The 18202-nt window shown below is 38.7% G+C and overlaps 1 protein-coding gene across 1 annotated transcript; it reads right to left on the bottom strand.

Annotated features, from left to right (window-relative positions):
* Positions 1–339: 339 nt before the first annotated feature.
* LOC145823810 (uncharacterized) lies at positions 340–3762 on the bottom strand. Its single transcript, XM_082923331.1, has 3 exons — positions 2416–3762; positions 1448–1868; positions 340–388 (listed from the first exon to the last, which is right to left on the bottom strand). Exons 1-3 carry the CDS (start codon positions 3503–3505, stop codon positions 340–342), a joined length of 1560 nt encoding a protein of 519 aa, XP_082779457.1. The 5' UTR covers positions 3506–3762.
* Positions 3763–18202: the final 14440 nt, after the last annotated feature.

The following is an 18202-nucleotide window of genomic DNA, read 5'->3' as shown; positions in this document are numbered from 1 at the left end:
ATTGTCTGCAGAAATTTCTCTGGTATAAACTACCAGAAATTCACAGAGAAATTTAACTTGTATCGTCCCAAGGGGATTCCTATATGATCATGTAATCTGTAAAACTTTGTGTTGGTACAAAACAATCATCAAACTCAACAAAACACAAAGCACACAGTAATTTTATCTGCCACTGGAAAATTTCATTGCATGAATTTCAAATTTCAGACCACAATGCCCATATAGTTTTCTCTGTTGGTGAAAAATTTCTCTGGATGAAAATTTCTCTGGCTTTGACACAAATTTCTGAGTTCAAGTGAGTCCAGAGAAATTCTTTCCTGGTCCAGAGAAATTCTCAACTCAGAGAAATTTTTTGAATGCTGTCTGCTGTGCACATTTCTTGAAATGACTGATATGAAGCTACCAGAAATTTACAGATAAATTTAACTCATATCTCACCAAAGAAGGTGCCTATATGATCATTCAATCTCTAATGCACTGTGTTAGTACAAAACAATTATCAAATTGAAAAAACACAATCCACACAGTACTTTAGTCTGCCATTGTCAAATTTATGTGGATGAATATGAAGCTTCAAAACACAACACACAGAATTTTCTCTGCCATAGGAAAATTTCTCTGGATGAATTTGACAGGTACTACAAACCCACTGCTTATAGTATATATCAACAAACACACTTTAACTCATATTGAAAAATTTCTCTGGATGAATTTGATTGATATTATTATATACACTGTCCAAAAAATAAATTTCACAAAACAAAATACACAAAGTAATCATCAAATGTATTATTCCATCAATAAAATGTATAATCCTCAACTATTTAACAAAGGTTCCTTGCATGTCCTCTTATTATGGTGACCAATACTCTCACAACGACTACACTTAATCACCCTTTTAAACTCTCCAGTAGAAGCAATTCTGTTCTTCTTCGGCCTCCCAGCAGGTCTCTTGCTCAATGGAGGTAAAATCATAGCATCTTCAATGCTACACACAGGTTTTTCAACAGTTGGAACTGGGCCAATCGAAAAGGAGTATGCTTGACGATACATATCAGCATGAAAAAATGGTTCAACAAATGAATTCAAATTCTTTCCACTCCTAAAAATTGCAGCAACAGCATGTTGACATGGATACCCATTTATTTCCCATTTTCGACATGAACAAGTTCTCAACCCAAGATCAACCATAACCGAAGGAAAACAATGCACTTCAAAGACATTATCAGATGATAAACTCACATTCCATGTCCTCCCGTCCAAAAAAGACTTCTCCAACACACTATCCATACGAGGACACAAAATTTTATTCCATTTACTAGAGAGCAGCCTCCTATCAGACCTCATATTCATGATTTGCAACCGTATCATGTCCACCAAATTTGTTATTGGCAAGTGCCGAGCTTCTCGTATCCATGAATTGAATGACTCAGCAACATTTGAATACATCTCACCATAATGTTTCCCTGTAAAATATGCATCACTCCAATTTTCATATGGTAAACTTCTCAAGAAAACACTCACAATGTCTCCTCCCTCACTTTTTAACTCATTTAACTTGAAATGAAATGATGCCTTTGTTGGAGCATATGCACATTCTGAAAACTTGGACACAATCGTCTCCCTAACCAAATTTGTGTTTCCACATGACAACTTATCCCTCAAATTTCTCTTTAGATGTTCCAGACAAAATCCATGAAAGCAGTTAGGGAAAAACCTAGCAATTCCCTCCACAATTCCACAATGTCGATCTGATATGAAACTTATCACCCTTTCTGATCCTAATACTCCATATAAATGTTCAAGAAACCAACACCAATTGTCTTTATTCTCAGCATCAACAACAGCAAAAGCTACAGGAAAAAAACCTACAAAACAAATAGGAACAAGCATATTAGGTACACACATGCAGAGAAAAATAGAACAATAAACATCCAGAGAAAATTCACACATTGGCAACATCCAGAGAAAATTGAATAAGTGACCAGCTACAGAGAAAATTCACACAATCATAATATACAGAGAAAATTCACTTAGTGACCACCTACAAAACAACAGAGAAAAATAGAACAATAAAACAACAAGAGAAGTTTGACACTGCCAACATCCAGAGAAAATTTACACATTGGCAACATCCAGAGAAAATTGACTTAGTGACCAGCTACAGAGAAAATTCACACAATCATAATATACAGAGAAAATTCACTTAGTGACCACCTACAGATACAATTCACACAATGACAACATCCAGAGAAAATTCATACACTGACAAAAATCCATTGAAAATTCTCACAGTGGCCACAACAATAGAAAATCCACACAGTGGCCAAAACCAGAGAAAATTCACATTCACTCAATTCCTACATGTATAGAAAATTCACATACTTAGATAAAAATAGATATATTTACAATTACCTTCATTCCCATCTTTCCCCGTTGCAGCAAGCATAACTCCTTTGTATCGTCCTTTCAAAAATGTTCCATCAAGAAAAAGCAATGACCGACAATATTTGAAACCAGCAATGCATGCATGAAAAGCCACAAACACTCTTTTGAAACGCTTGTTATCTTCAAAATCTAACTCAAAACGACTCCCTGGATTGTTCTTCAATGCCTCATCAAAATACCACCGTAATTGATCAAATGACAAACAAGAATCCCCATATGTACTACATTTTGCTTTCTCAACACTCAACCAACCACAGTTATAACTAATTGAGACCCCATACTTGTCTTTCATTCCTTTCACAACATCCACTGGACGAGTTAAAGGTTTTGCACTTACCTCTTCAAGTATCAGCCCAGAAACCAAGCTGGAAGTCATCCTCGAATGTTTACTCGTACGAACCGCCACACCACACGTATGTTCATTGTTCAAAGTCCTTATGTAGAAGAACCCATTTGTTTTTTCAACAGAAGCATGTACACGCCGCATACATCCCCTTGATTCCTTATATGCACATTCTGCCGTAACCCTCAGCTTGTCATTTTTAACATACGTAAACTGAAAACCAACCTCAATAGCATACTTGCATAAAAAAGTACGGAACTCAACCACACCACCCTCAAACTTTTGTCCAACACTCGTAATATTATTCCGCCAACTAGCCGACAATAACACCTTTTCTTGGTGAGAACAAAACTTAGAGAGTGAATTCCTTTCAACATCCACCAGCCTATCACACTCACCATCCACAACATCTACCCAATTAGACCCCACTTCATCCTCTTCATCAGAAGTACTACATCTACTAACTGAAACATCAACTATATCAACACCGCGTGCACAAACAACCCTCAACATATTCAGAAAATCAATATTATTTCGAACCATACAATTCGGATGGCCCAAAATAGAATATGAAATACACATAGTCTCAGGTTTCAAATTCTCCCATGTTTTACACAAAATGCCAACCAATTCCTCAAAATTCAATTCGCATGAAACATTAATGACAATAGTATCATTCCCATATTTGCACAGCAACAACACTGCACTGTCCATTAAAACTGAAACAAAAAACAACAAAAAAAATCACACAAACACTTCACAATAACAACATAAATGTCCAGAGAAATTTCTAAAAATTATAATTTTCTCTGAACTTAAAATAAAACTCCAAAGACATCTACAAACTGATATTCACCTTCAAGATGATAAAAAACAAAATCACAGAAACTTAATGAATCACAGAGAAATTTACTGCTAACAATTAAACACAATTATAGAAAAAAAATCACATAGAATACAAGTCCAGAAAAATACTTTTCTCTGAACTACAAACTGAAAGTGAGTAACAAACTTACAATTTTCTCTGAACTACAAATACAGGTATAGAGAAATTTATGAACTTACATTCACTTTCTCATATTCTATCGCCATTACAAACTTCTAATAATATGTCCATATGCACTTATAATTTCCTCTGGACTACACAAACAATAGTGCAGAAAATGAAATTTCTCTGGTTTGAAAAAACATAGAACACAACTATAATTCATCAGCATGTTGATAAAAAACAGAGCACCAAAAATGAACTCTAAACATCAAAATCACCTACACTGTCAACACTATCTGAAATTGATCAAAAAAACAAAGAATGAAAAATTAATTCCAAAAATAAAAATCAACTCTATCAAGCTGGCCTCTCTCTAAACAAAAATAAAAATACATTTGGAATCTAAATCGAAAACAAACCTAATTCAACTCAACTCAAAAACCTACGCGATCAACACACTGTCAACACTCTTTCAAATTGATTAAAAAACAAATAATAAAAAATTAATTCCAAAAATAAAAATCAACTCTATCAAGCTGGCCTCTCTCTACACAAAAATTCAAAACAAATATCAAAATGCATGTGCTATCTCCATCGAAAACAAACCTGATTCAACTCCACTGAAAATCTACGCGATCAATACACTATCACACCACTGAAATCTCTGACGAAATCTCCAACAAAATCTACACGATCGTAGCAATCTTTCTCGTCAACTCCACTGAAATCTCCGACGAAATCTCCACCATAAAATCTCCACTGAAATCTTCGACGAAAACTCCGACAAAATCTCCCCTTCAAATTCGGTTTCCAAAATGTATCAGTTAACTCAACCATATAATATTCAAACAAATTTATGTTATAAAGGAAGGGTAATTTAGGTACTTTATAACCTAAAATAAATTTGAGGGACCTTAGCCATCAAAACATATTATAAAGGACCTCTCCTCATATCAAAAGTAGAGGAGGGACCTTAGGCCAATTTTCCCAAACATAAAAGAGGGCTTGTTTTCTTCAAATTTTAAGGGAGGCCTTTGTAATTTACTTTAAACTATACAACCAAAAACATATTTTGTTTTATTCATTATTTGAGATGAGGGGATAGAGAGGAATAGGTGTTTAGTCGTAAAGGGTAAGCTGTCTAATATAGTGTGAACATGAAATAGGGGTTCATTGTACAATTTAAAATTTTCAAATTCTTAAATTATTAGTTTTACCCATTAGATTAAATTTTCACTATTGTTGATTTGTAGATATTGTCTTCAATTAGACCATATAAACTGAAACAAGAAACAATAAATGGACACAACTAATAATTTAGGAATATCAAAGCAGTGATCATTCAAACTGATTGTCAAGGGTTAATTAATAGTTTGCGATCAGGTTATATTCTCTAAATCATTAATAGATGATATATTTAGTATATGAAAAAGTATGGACTGTCTTTCTTATGAAGGTACATCGTATTATTGTAAAGCCCGCACATGATGCGGCAAAAAGTAACGCTCCAAAAATAATAATCATACATCATGTTTGATTCATAAGACTAATAGTAAAAGTATTAATAATTCTATTAAATTAGTATAATATTCACTATCCAATTAGATTAGTAAGATAAATTATTCCCTTGTCTATTGTTTGATTTGCATTGCATAAAAAAACATATGAATATAGAATTATAACTATATTTTTTTTTTCTAATCTTATTCTCCATCAATGTTTCTTCACAATTTTTACTTTATCAAAATTTCTTCATAAATATGGTTTTGAAAAAAATTATAAATAAATAAATAAATAAAAATACAAAATACAAAGCCATGTTTGGTTTGTTTTTAATTTTTTTTTAAAATATAAACTAATTTGATAAAATAAATATCAAAAATATTTTTAAATTTTTTAAAATTATTTTTAGCCTTCTAAAATATAAAATAAAAATAATAAGTATTTTAATTTTTAGTCAAGAGTAAAAGAGTCTTTTTATTTTATTTCCCAACTTAGGATATATGATCCCACCCCTTCCCCATTACTAATAATCCTACAACTTGTTAGATTAATTATCCATAGGATTAATAATCCTAAAACAAAATTTCAAAACAAACACAGGATTATTGGGCACACGAATTAATAATCTCAATCCCATACTCTAATCCTATCAATCAAACTTGTCCATAATTCATCTCACGATATTAATTAAATTACAACAAATATTGAAATAATTATCTTTTATTCATATGATTTCATTGTACAGAAGGTAACACATGCCGTTATACATTCATAAGTCCTAACTCTAAATCTATAGCATGTGCCACAAGTTAATAATATGAAATAAAAATTAAACAGATATATAAATACCTTAGTAGTTACAACCGTCTAAGATAATGCTTGTGTGATGCCCCAATTTTTTTTGGAACATCATAAAATTTAAATAACAAAATAACTTGCTAAATAAAATTTTTAACATCTAATTAGGGAAATTTAAATTATCACATAGTCAAAGTTTAACAACAAAAGAAAATTTCGAGTCTGCATACAACGTTACAATATTCTTAATTACTAATACAAGAGATAGTAAAATTTTATTTTGATAAGGTCTTGACTTCATGTTAGCCAAGGTTCTACATTAGTAGCAGCTCCAACCTCAGCTTCCATTCCTTGCTCGTCAAAATCTGGCATAAAACGCCAGGGCAACAAAATATATGTCTTGAGTTTTGTAACACAGTAAGAAAACATAATCAACATACCATTCTTTTTAAGAGAAAATAATCAGATCATAACAATTAAAATAATAACAAAAAATAATAGCATGATAAATGTAACAAACATTATAATAATTTCGGCAATTTTAATAGTTTAGGTAACACTCAAAATCTCACCAAAGAGATTTTCTTACCAACCACTAAGCCATGGCCACTTTTAATTTGAAAACCCCCCTTGGTCAAATATTCAAGAACTACCAAGGATGCCCACACCTAGAGTTATATACCCAAGTCGTGGCATTCGTAGTCTACCTCAAGGGAATGGTTTGCCAGGAGCATATAACCTCCCTGTGTGCCATCAGCACATCCACCCTTATCCCCAAACCAAATACCGATAACGGTTCAAATAAGTCTCGTGCCATCTTAGGGTTTCGCGACACAATTATATAAAAATTATTAAAAACTATGGCTCACCCTGAACTACTAATATTAACTCTCGATTGTTAACTTTATATATACCGTTAATCATTTCAATTAGTTTTTCTATTAATCACAAATAATTCAAATTTCAATCACCAATAATGTTTTACCAACTCATTAAAATTTCCAACATAAAATATTACACATGCCACACATTAATAAATCAATATACAAAATTTAAATAAACAGTTAATTTAAACCATGGTATGAAATGATAATGTAGATACAAAAAAAAAAAAAAAATGAAACTATAATCACACACATGTATGGATTATTAATTTACAAGATTATACTAGCACAATATTTGTAACGCCCCAAATTTCTAGCCCAAATGATAATAAAACAATCATGGCTATTTTAAGAAAAAAACGAATGTAAATCTCCAAACTTACATTACACGATGCAATAGTTCTTCATGCAACAATACATTAATCTAACAATAAGTGAATAAACAAATAAATACCCCCCAAGGGTTTACAAGTTTCCAAGGCTTGAGCCTGATTATACAAAATGGTTATTCAAACCCACACACATACAGTCCTTGGCTTACACATAGAGTCACAGTAAAATGAGAGTCTCATACTCTCAACACACATTTCCTCCCCTTTAGTTAGGCAGCATCACCACATCTTTTCCTGCACAAAAATCCCGTAGGGTGAGCATAAAGCCCAGTAGGAAATCCTTAACAAAGTATATACATTTTATACAAGTCTCAAGAGATGAAATGCACATGGCATGCTATGTCCCTTTTCGAAGATAAATCACATTTTCATCTTTTGAAAACCATCATGCTCAATGATGTCATGTAATTTCAATTATTCAAAACTTAACAATTTATTTCAAGGGTGGTAAATATGCCTTTGGTAATCCCTAGGTCGGTGTCTGCAAGTATGTCACACCCCGAAAACAAATCCCACATAACTATTATATCAACTCACTTCCAAAATGAGATATTAACCAATTTCATTTACATAATTCCAAATGTTTACCAAAGTATTCTCACATGCCGTTATACCTATATTTACACAGTAGTACATGAATCTATAGCATGTAAAAGACATCATTAAATCATTACGAATAAGGCCCTCAAGGGCTTACAAGTTCCAAGGCAATAGCCCGGTTACACATATTGGTCTCTCGGACGCAAACACATTAGCCCTTGGCTTACAAAAATATCACAACTGTAACGCCCTCAAAATAATACATAAAATTCATCTCTTTAGACATGCATTGATACAAAGAAATCAACCACCTTTCCATTTATCAGAATAGTTCTTACAAAAGTATTACATGTTAACAACAAAAGCAAATGCCCTACGGGCTTACAGCTTTCCAAGTTAACACTTGGTTACAAAAGAAGAGTACTAACTCAATACATATTAAGCCCTTGGCTTGAATTTACATGTAATACATCAAAAGAAAGCAAACAACAAAAGGAGTTTGTCTGCCTCTAGCCTCCCAAGCTATGTCCTTGGAGATGGCATGCTACCTGTACCTGAAAATGATGTCCCATAAAGGGTGAGCCACAGCCCAGCAGAAATACGCTAAACCAACTATGAACAATGACTAAAAGATTAGGAGTTGATAGATGGTCAACACTAATACACTCACTTATATCACATTCTGGTTTCATGACATTTAAGTCCATGTTACATTTCATTTCTCATTTCTTTTTCAACTTTGAGTTTGAAAACAAGGCTCAAAACTTAGCCAAATAACTTGATGAGAATAAGACTCATCTTTTAAAACACTTTCAAAATTCATGATGGATACACATTTTGATGCTGTATCAATAACACATAACCCACTTCCATATTATACGAACGATACACATTTTGGTGCTGTATCAACATAACATAGAAACACTTCTATACTTCACAATTGATAACGATATACATTTTAGTGCTATATCAAATCAATGTAAACACTTCCATAATCAACACTTGATACACATTGTAGTGCTGTATCAATGTCACACGAAATCCGGTTTAGAGGTCCATCCCCTATCTTCCCCTAAACCGTGGAGTACATCCCATATCTCCTCCCACACACATACAATGTATATAAACATAGATCATATACATAAGCAACCAATACATAAAGTCGTTGTATTATTCCAACCGCTATATTCGATAGCATACTCAATCGATTAGTTTCAGTTTGCCTAATCATCATGCATTGTCTACAACAATCATGACTATCCTCCACCGATAGCCCAAAACAGTTATTTCTAAACAGGAAATAAATGCACAAATGGATATATTATCAACATTCAACCTGGGTGAGTGATTAAGTGAATCCAACTACACCCGTTAATCCTATAATCTTTTTCAATTTGAATACTCTCAATTCAATTCCTCATTTCTCAAAATTAATTATACAAATTAATTTATCCAACTAATTAGGGCATTTTCCCATAATTAACATAACAACTCCAAGGTTCCACTTTTATCCATAGTCATCATCTATATCATTTTTCCATGCCAAACATGCATATAGGTTTAATTATAAATAAAACCCCATCTTTTGTAAAATTACACAAAGACCCAAACTTTCTCAAAATTACCCAACAACCCCAACATATTGAAATGCTAAAATTCAAAGACAAAGCTCATAAAGAGGAGTATGGTATCCCTACCTCGAAGTTAGAGCTCAAACGGGGAAGTTGAAGAAAACCAAAATGCTCCAAACTCAAAGATCCACGGATCAAAATGGAGCCCTCGACGATCAACACACTTTTTACAAAGGCTGGAGGATAGGGGGACACTCTAACTAGATCAAACCCTAGAGAGAAGGGAGTTTCTAGAGAGAGGAGCTCTCAAAATATCTTTTTAGAAAGTAAGAGAGAGAGAGAGAGAATGTAAAAAGTGATTTTAAAATGCCCAGCTGCCAACTGATATACGACATTCCCGCTCGAGCGGAGAACACAACGTTTGAGCGTCAAGAACAAAAAACTAGGTACGCTCGAGCGCAAGAAGGCCCGCTCGAGCGCCAAGACACAAGAATAAAGTACATCCACTCGAGCGCGAAAACCAGTCCGCTCGAGCGTAGATTTCCCCCTCCCAGAACTTACACCAAAAAGTACTACCCGCTCGAGCGCCAGAGTACCCGCTCGAGTGCGATTGCTCGAGCGTAAAGAAACCCGCTCGAGCGTAAAAATCACACCTGCAGAAGTTTTGCAGGGATACGAAATACTGGGAGTGAGCAATCTCCGCTCGAGCGCAACAAGGTCCGCTCGAGCGGAACGACCAAAAACTTGGCAACAAGATTTTAGACCAAGGTTCAACCCACCTGTTCGAAACATGCCCAACACATCCTAAAACTCAAAAAAATGGAATTAAAGGACGACAACAAGATAGATACAACTACCAACTCCACGGAACCGAGTCCGGAATACAACAGAACAGTAAAGGGACAACCGAGATCGCTATAACCTCCTCCCCTTAAAGAATTTCGTTCTCGAAATTAAATACAAGTTTTTCAAAAACAAGATTTTCTCGATTCCCAACATTATCACAATGCGAATTTTAACAACTCGACCCATTACCGGTCATCTCATCTCTTTTCAAGAGGCAGTTTACAAACATTTTCACAATATGCATTATAGTTATGCATTTCCTGAAATTCCACAAATTTCAATACTACATTCCACAATTCTATATCATATTCAGTATTCATGATATATTTCCATTTCTACAATACATCCAACATACGCAATGTTACATTAAACTTCCATTTTGAGGCAAGTTTCAAAATACTTCCATTAAATCAAAAGATAAACCATGTTTTACAACCTAAGATATATTCAATACTCTTAAGGTTCAACAATACAACAAAATATACAATACATGCTCAAACATCCATAAATAGATCCGGATATCTCTCTCGGACCTCCAACTCACGTTCCCAAGTGGCTTCCTCCACTCCGTAATGTTTCCACAAGACTTTTACCAAGGGAATGGTCTTGCCTCGCAAGACTTGATCCCGCCTATCCAAGACCCAAATCAGTCTCTCCTCATACGAGGCATCCTCATCAACCTCTAAGTCGCTCCAATCCAATACATGCGAAGGATCTGGCTCATACTTCCGAAGCATACTCACATGAAACACGTCATGAACTCCGGACAACTGCGGCGGCAAAACTAAACGATAGGCAACCTCGCCAATCCTCTCAAGGATCTTAAAAGGGCCAATAAACCGAGGGGACAACTTCCCACTCTTCCCAAACCTCATCAATCCCCGCCTAGGTGATATCTTCAGAAAGACATGATCACCCACCTCGAATACCAAAGGTCGCCTCCTACGGTCGGCATAAGATTTTTGACGACTCTGGGCTGTAATAAGCCTCCTACGGATAAGCTCAACTTTCTCCGTAGTTTCCCACAACAACTCCGGACCCAACAAAGGTGCATCACCCACCTCGGCCCAGCAAACTGGAGACCTACACGGTCGGCCATACAAGGCCTCAAACAGTGCCATACCGATGCTAGACTGAAAACTGTTGTTGTAGGCAAACTCCACCAAGGGCAAGTGCCTCTCCCACGTCCCACTAAAGTCAAGGACACAACCTCGAAGCATATCCTCAAGGATCTGAATAGTACGCTCGGACTGCCCGTTAGTCTGAGGATGATAAGCCGTACTAAAGGTCAACTTAGTGCCCAAGGCACTCTGTACACTCTGCCACAACCTAGCATTAAAACGAGGATCTCTATCTGAGACGATCGTCACTGGGACCCCGTGCAATCTCACTATGTCCCGAATATACAAGTCGGCGAGATGATCTACCGAATCTCTCACGCGCATAGGAATGAAGTGCGCTGACTTAGTCAACCGGTCTACAACCACCCAAATGGCATCACTACCCCGCTGAGTCTTCGGAAGACCTACAACAAAGTCCATAGTGACATGCTCCCACTTCCACTCGGCAATAGGCAAGGGTTGCAACAAACCCACTGGCCTCTGATGCTCGGCCTTCACTTGCTGGCAAGTAAGGCACTTCGATACGAAAACAGCCACATCTCTCTTCATACCCCGCCACCAAAACTGGCGACCCAAATCCCGATACATCTTAGTGCCTCCCGGATGCACCGCAAGGTGTGAATGATGGAACTCTCAGAGTACTTCCTCTCAGCAAGACTCCGGCACAAACAAACGGTCTCTGTATTTCACACTCAGGTCGGGATACACCGTCAAACCCTTCTCAACTTTCCCACTGGAGATCTTCTCTCGGAGGGATTCTACCTCAAGATCACCTCTCTGTGCCTCTAACACTCGTGTCACAAGTGTAGGATGCGCAACAACAGAAAACAAGGCCGCAACCTCAACAGATTCGCCCAGAAGCAAATCAAACTCGCCAAGTGCACCCAACATTCCCATTCCCGGATGGCTATACAAGCTACATCACTAATGGATTTCCTACTAAGGGCATCGGCCACAACATTGGCCTTTCCCGAGTGATAGTGCAACTCAAAATCATAGTCCTCAATGAACTCTATCCATCTCCTCTGCCTCAAATTCAAGTCTCTTTGTGTAAACAGATACTTCAAACTCTTGTGGTCCGAGAACACCTCGAACCTTTCACCATAAAGGTAGTGCCTCCAAATCTTCAAGGCAAAGATCACTGCTGCCAACTCTAGGTCGTGTGTGGGGTAATTCTTCTCGTGTATTTTCAACTGACGTGAGCCATAAGCTACCACTTTCCCCTCTTGCATCAACACACAACCCAAACCCTCTCGTGAGGCATCACAATAAACCGCATAACCCAACCCTCTCTCCGAAATAATCAAAACTAGAGCGGTGGTCAATCTAACCTTCAACTCCTAGAACGACTTTTCGCAAGTCTCACTCCACACAAACTTGACCCCTTTTCGCGTCAATCTAGTCAACGGCGAAGCTAGCCTGGAGAAATCTTTCACAAACCGACGGTAATACCCAGCTAATCCTAGAAAATTGCGGATCTCAAACACACTCTTAGGCTGTGCCCAATCTTGCACTGCCTCTACCTTGGATGTATCAACAGACACCCCTTCCCCGGATGCCACATGGCCTAAGAATTTGACCTCTCCTAGCCAGAACTCACACTTCCCAAACTTAGCATACAACCTATGGGCTCTAAGCAACTCAAGCACCACTCTCAAGTGTTCCTCGTGCTCCTCCTCAGAAGGCAAATAGATAAGAATGTCGTCCACGAAAATGACTACAAATCGATCCAAGAATTCTCAGAAGATCCAGTTCATCAAGTCCATAAAGACTGCCGGTGCATTAGTAAGCCCGAATGGCATCACTAGAAACTCATAATGGCCATACCGCGTACGGAATGCCGTCTTCAGAATATCCTCCTCCCTGACCCTCAACTGGTGGTAACCCGATCTCAAGTCTATCTTAGAGAAACAACGGGAATCCTTCAACTGGTCAAACAGATCATCTATACGGGGCATAGGTTACTTATTCTTGACCGTAGCCCGATTCAACTTCCGGTAGTCTATACACAGTCTCAAGGCACCATCTTTCTTTTTAGCAAAGAGGGCCGGTGCTCCCCACGGCGAAACACTAGGGCGAACAAAACCCTTATCTAGCAATTCCTGGAGCTGAATCTTCAACTCACTCAACTCGGCTGGGGCAAAACGGTAACGTGCCATAGAAATCGGCGTTGTGCCGGGCACTAAATCAATAGAGAACTCTATCTCTCGGTGAGGTGGCAAACTAACGAGATCCTCGGGAAAAACATCTGAATACTCACAAACCACCCTCGGCAATACAATCTGGGTCTCATCACACTCACCACTCAAAAAGCTAGCAAGTAGACCACTAAGCTCACTCCGCCCTCGCGGACCATACACTGGTGGCAACACACTACCAACCCGATCCCCCAAGAAATAGAAACACTCCCCGCTCAAGGTACAAACTGTGACCCTCTGGCGGTAGCAATCAATAACAGCCCGGTATGACGATAGCCAGTCCATACCCAAAATAACATCAAAACCCTTCATGGGCATGACAACAAAAGGAAAAGGAAGCCTATGATCGGCGACCTCTATATCACAACCTCTAACACCTTGTTTCAAGATCAACTCACCACCAACAGGCGATACTACACATATAGGAGATGCTAACTGTGCCAACTCCAATTCCAAAACAGATGCAAATGCAGCAGATACAAAAGAATGAGATGCACCCGTATCAATCAATACACTAGCAACTGAGTTGCAAAACAGAAAGGTACCTCTCACTACCGATGGAGCCGGTACTAGGTCCTGTGCGGTAACATCATACACGCGCCCTGTAGGCCCCTGATCCAACTGCTCACCTCTCGGAGCAAACGACTGCTGCACTGACTGGGACGACGAAGCTCCCGGATTGGCCCTCGAGGCCTGCACAGACTGAGCTGGCCGAAAACCCTGCATCTGCCTTGAACCAGACGCGCCCGAAGTGGCACTCAACTGTGGGCAAAACCTCTTCAGGTGCCCAGGCTGACCACACTGATAACAAGACAAGGGCTGACCCCTGCCCTGACTCTGGCTCTGCGGTCTAGCTGAAGATGAAGCAGCTCTCTGACCTCCTCCCCTCTGTGGGCAAACTGAAGCCTTGTGGCCCAACTGACCACACTTGTAACAGGTGAACTCCCCCTGATTACCTCTCCCCGAGCCTGCACTCGGCACTAGAAAGGTCGACCTAGCAACACCACCCTGAGACTGCTGAGGGTTAGCACCCCTCTGTCTCCTGCCATCACCCTGACCATCTTGGCTCCTCTTGGAGCCTCTCTGTCCCTCCTCTTCCTGCATCATGATCTCCATATGCGCTGTAGCATCAACCAAGCGCCCATAATCTCGGATCATCGAACCTCCAACTCTTATCTTGAGGGCACGCCTCAACCTCTTCTCGAACTCGATACATCGGCGTTCCTCGGACGCCACAAGTTCAGGCGCGAACCTGGACAAGCTAGTAAAAGCAACCTCATACTCGGCTACTGAAGAACTCAATTGCAAAAGCTGACAGAATTGGTCTCTCAGCTTCTCCTTGACTGCTGGAGACAAATACTTCTCCTGAAAGGCCTCCACAAAAGCCTCCCACGTGCCAGCAATACGGCTCCTCATGTATTTCCACCACTGACCCGCACCCTCTTTAAGCTAGAAGGATGCCAAGGTCACTTTCAACGCTCCGTCCTCGATGCCAAGCATCTCGAATGTCTTACTCATTTGCTTTAACCACTCGTCAGCCTTCAGTGGCTCCTTCGGATCCCCAATAAACTCGTCCGGGTTGGACCAGAAAAACTCCCTTTTCAAGAAGGAAGGCCCTGCCTCAACAACCTGGGCCTGAACTGGAGCCTGAACTGGATTCTCAGCTCAAAAAATACCCACAGACTCATTCAAAGCATCGGCTATCCCTCGGGCTAAAGCGCCCATAGCCTCCTGACCTGCTGGCTCGGCCACATTGGCCTGGCCAACCCCCTCTTGCTGTGCCGGAATATCATCCGGTAAAGGCATCTCCTGCCTACCACGTCTGCCACGTCTACCACGTCCTCGTCCTGACATCCTAATAAAGGTAACAAAGAACGTTAGCACATTCATAAATGTGCCAAAACTAAACACTCGCGTCCTAATACATGGACAACTGTAATTCACTCCATGTAAGCACATAAACACATAAGCACTTACGAATTCCATTTCCGGATAATGATAGTCCCGAGGCGTTACTAGAGTTCCGGTTAGAAACAACATTAATCAAGTGCTTTTCCAACAAGACTCACAGAAACCCAAGGATCCAATCAACATCCTAGAAACTAAATCCCATACCCAAGTAGTCACATAAACATGTCATCAAATAAACACATAATGTCACACATAAATCTCTAACAAGCGAGACAAACCCATTGTGATACTAATCACTTCCCACGTACCACCCGGTACGCTCTGATACCAAGTTGTAACGCCCTCAAAATAATACATAAAATTTATCTCTTTAGACATGCATCGATACAAAGAAATCAACCACCTTTCCATTTATCTGAATAGTTCTTACAAAAGTATTACATGTTAACAACAAAAGCAAATGCCCTACGGGCTTACAGCTTTCCAAGTTAACACTTAGTTACAAAAGAAGAGTACTAACTCAATACATATTAAGCCCTTGGCTTGAATTTACATGTAATACATCAAAAGAAAGCAAACAACAAAAGGAGTTTGTCTGCCTCTAGCCTCCCAAGCTATGTCCTTGGAGGTGGCATGCTACCTGTACCTGAAAATGATGTCCCATAAAGGGTGAGCCACAGCCCAGCAGAAATACGCTAAACCAACTATGAACAATGACTAAAAGATTAGCAGTTGATAGATGGTCAACACCGATACACTCACTTATATCACATTCTGGTTTCATGACATTTAAGTCCATGTTACATTTCATTTCTCATTTCTTTTTCAACTTTGAGTTTGAAAACAAGGCTCAAAACTTAGCCAAATAACTTGATGAGAATAAGACTCATCTTTTAAAACACTTTCAAAATTCATGATGGATACACATTTGATGCTGTATCAATAACACATAACCCACTTCCATACTATACGAACGATACACATTTTGGTGTTGTATCAACATAACATAGAAACACTTCTATACTTCACAATTGATAACGATATACATTTTAGTGCTATATCAAATCAATGTAAACACTTTCATAATCAACACTTGATACACATTGTAGTGCTGTATCAATGTCACAAGAAATCCAGTTTAGAGGTCCATCCCCTATCTTCCCCTAAACCGTGGAGTACATCCCCTATCTCCTCCCCCACACACACAATGTATATAAACATAGATCATATGCATAAGCAACCAATACATAAAGTCGTTGTATTATTCCAACCGCTATATTCGATAGCATACTCAATCGATTAGTTTCAGTTTGCCTAATCATCATGCATTGTCTACAACAATCATGACTATCCTCCACCGATAGCCCAAAACAGTTATTTCTAAACAGGAAATAAATGCACAAATGGATATATTATCAACATTCAACCTGGGTGAGTGATTAAGTGAATCCAACTACACCCGTTAATCCTATAATCTTTTTCAATTTGAATACTCTCAATTCAATTCCTCATTTCTCAAAATTAATTATACAAATTAATTTATCCAACTAATTAGGGCATTTTCCCATAATTAACATAACAACTCCAAGGTTCCACTTTTATCCATAGTCATCATCTATATCATTTCTCCATGCCAAACATGCATATAGGTTTAATTATAAATAAAACCCCATCTTTTGTAAAATTACACAAAAGACCCAAATTTTCTCAAAATTACCCAACAACCCCCAACATATCGAAATACTAAAATTCAAAGACAAAGATCATAAAGAGGAGTAGGGTATCCCTACCTCGAAGTTAGAGCTCAAACGGGGAAGTTGAAGAAAACCAAAATGCTCCAAACTCAAAGATCCACGGATCAAAATGGAGCCCTCGACGATCAACACACTTTTTACAAAAGCCAGAGGATAGGGGGACACTCTAACTAGATCAAACCCTAGAGAGAAGGGAGTTTCTAGAGAGAGGAGCTCTCAAAATATCTTTTTAGAAAGTAAGAGAGAGAGAGAATGTAAAAAGTGATTTTAAAATGCCCAGCTGCCAACTGATATACGACATTCCCGCTCGAGCGGAGAACACAACGCTCGAGCGTCAAGAACAAAAAACTAGGTACGCTCGAGCGCAAGAAGGCTCGCTCGAGCGCCAAGACACAAGAATAAAGTACATCCGCTCGAGCTAGAAAACCAGTCAGCTTGAGCATAGATTTCCCCCTCCCAGAACTTACACCAAAAAGTACAACCCGCTCGAGCGCCAGAGTAACCGCTCGAGCGCGACCACTCGAGCGTAAAGAAACCCGCTCGAGCGTAAAAATCACACCTGCAGAAGTTTTGCAGGGACACGAAATACTGGGAGTGTGCAATCTCCGCTCGAGCGCAACAAGGTCCGCTCGAGCGGAACGACCAAAAACCTGGCAACAAGATTTTAGACCAAGGTTCAACCCACCTATTCGAAACATGCCCAACACATCCTAAAACTCAAACAAATGGAATTAAAGGACAACAACAAGACAGATACAACTACCAACTCCACGGAACCGAGTCCGGAATACAACAGAACAGTAAAGGGAAAACCGGGATCGCTATAACAACAAAATAAGAGTTAGACTACTCTTCTTCAAACATTTCCATGCCCTTAGCTTGGTGAAGTCACCACACTTTTACCT

Source organism: Camellia sinensis, chromosome 4 (genome assembly GCF_055761805.1).
Source record: "Camellia sinensis isolate YWXY chromosome 4, ASM5576180v1, whole genome shotgun sequence".
In the NCBI taxonomy this organism is placed as follows: Eukaryota; Viridiplantae; Streptophyta; class Magnoliopsida; order Ericales; family Theaceae; genus Camellia; species Camellia sinensis.
The sequence above is the reverse complement of the archived record's forward strand: the minus strand, read 5'-3'. Positions and strand labels throughout refer to the sequence as shown.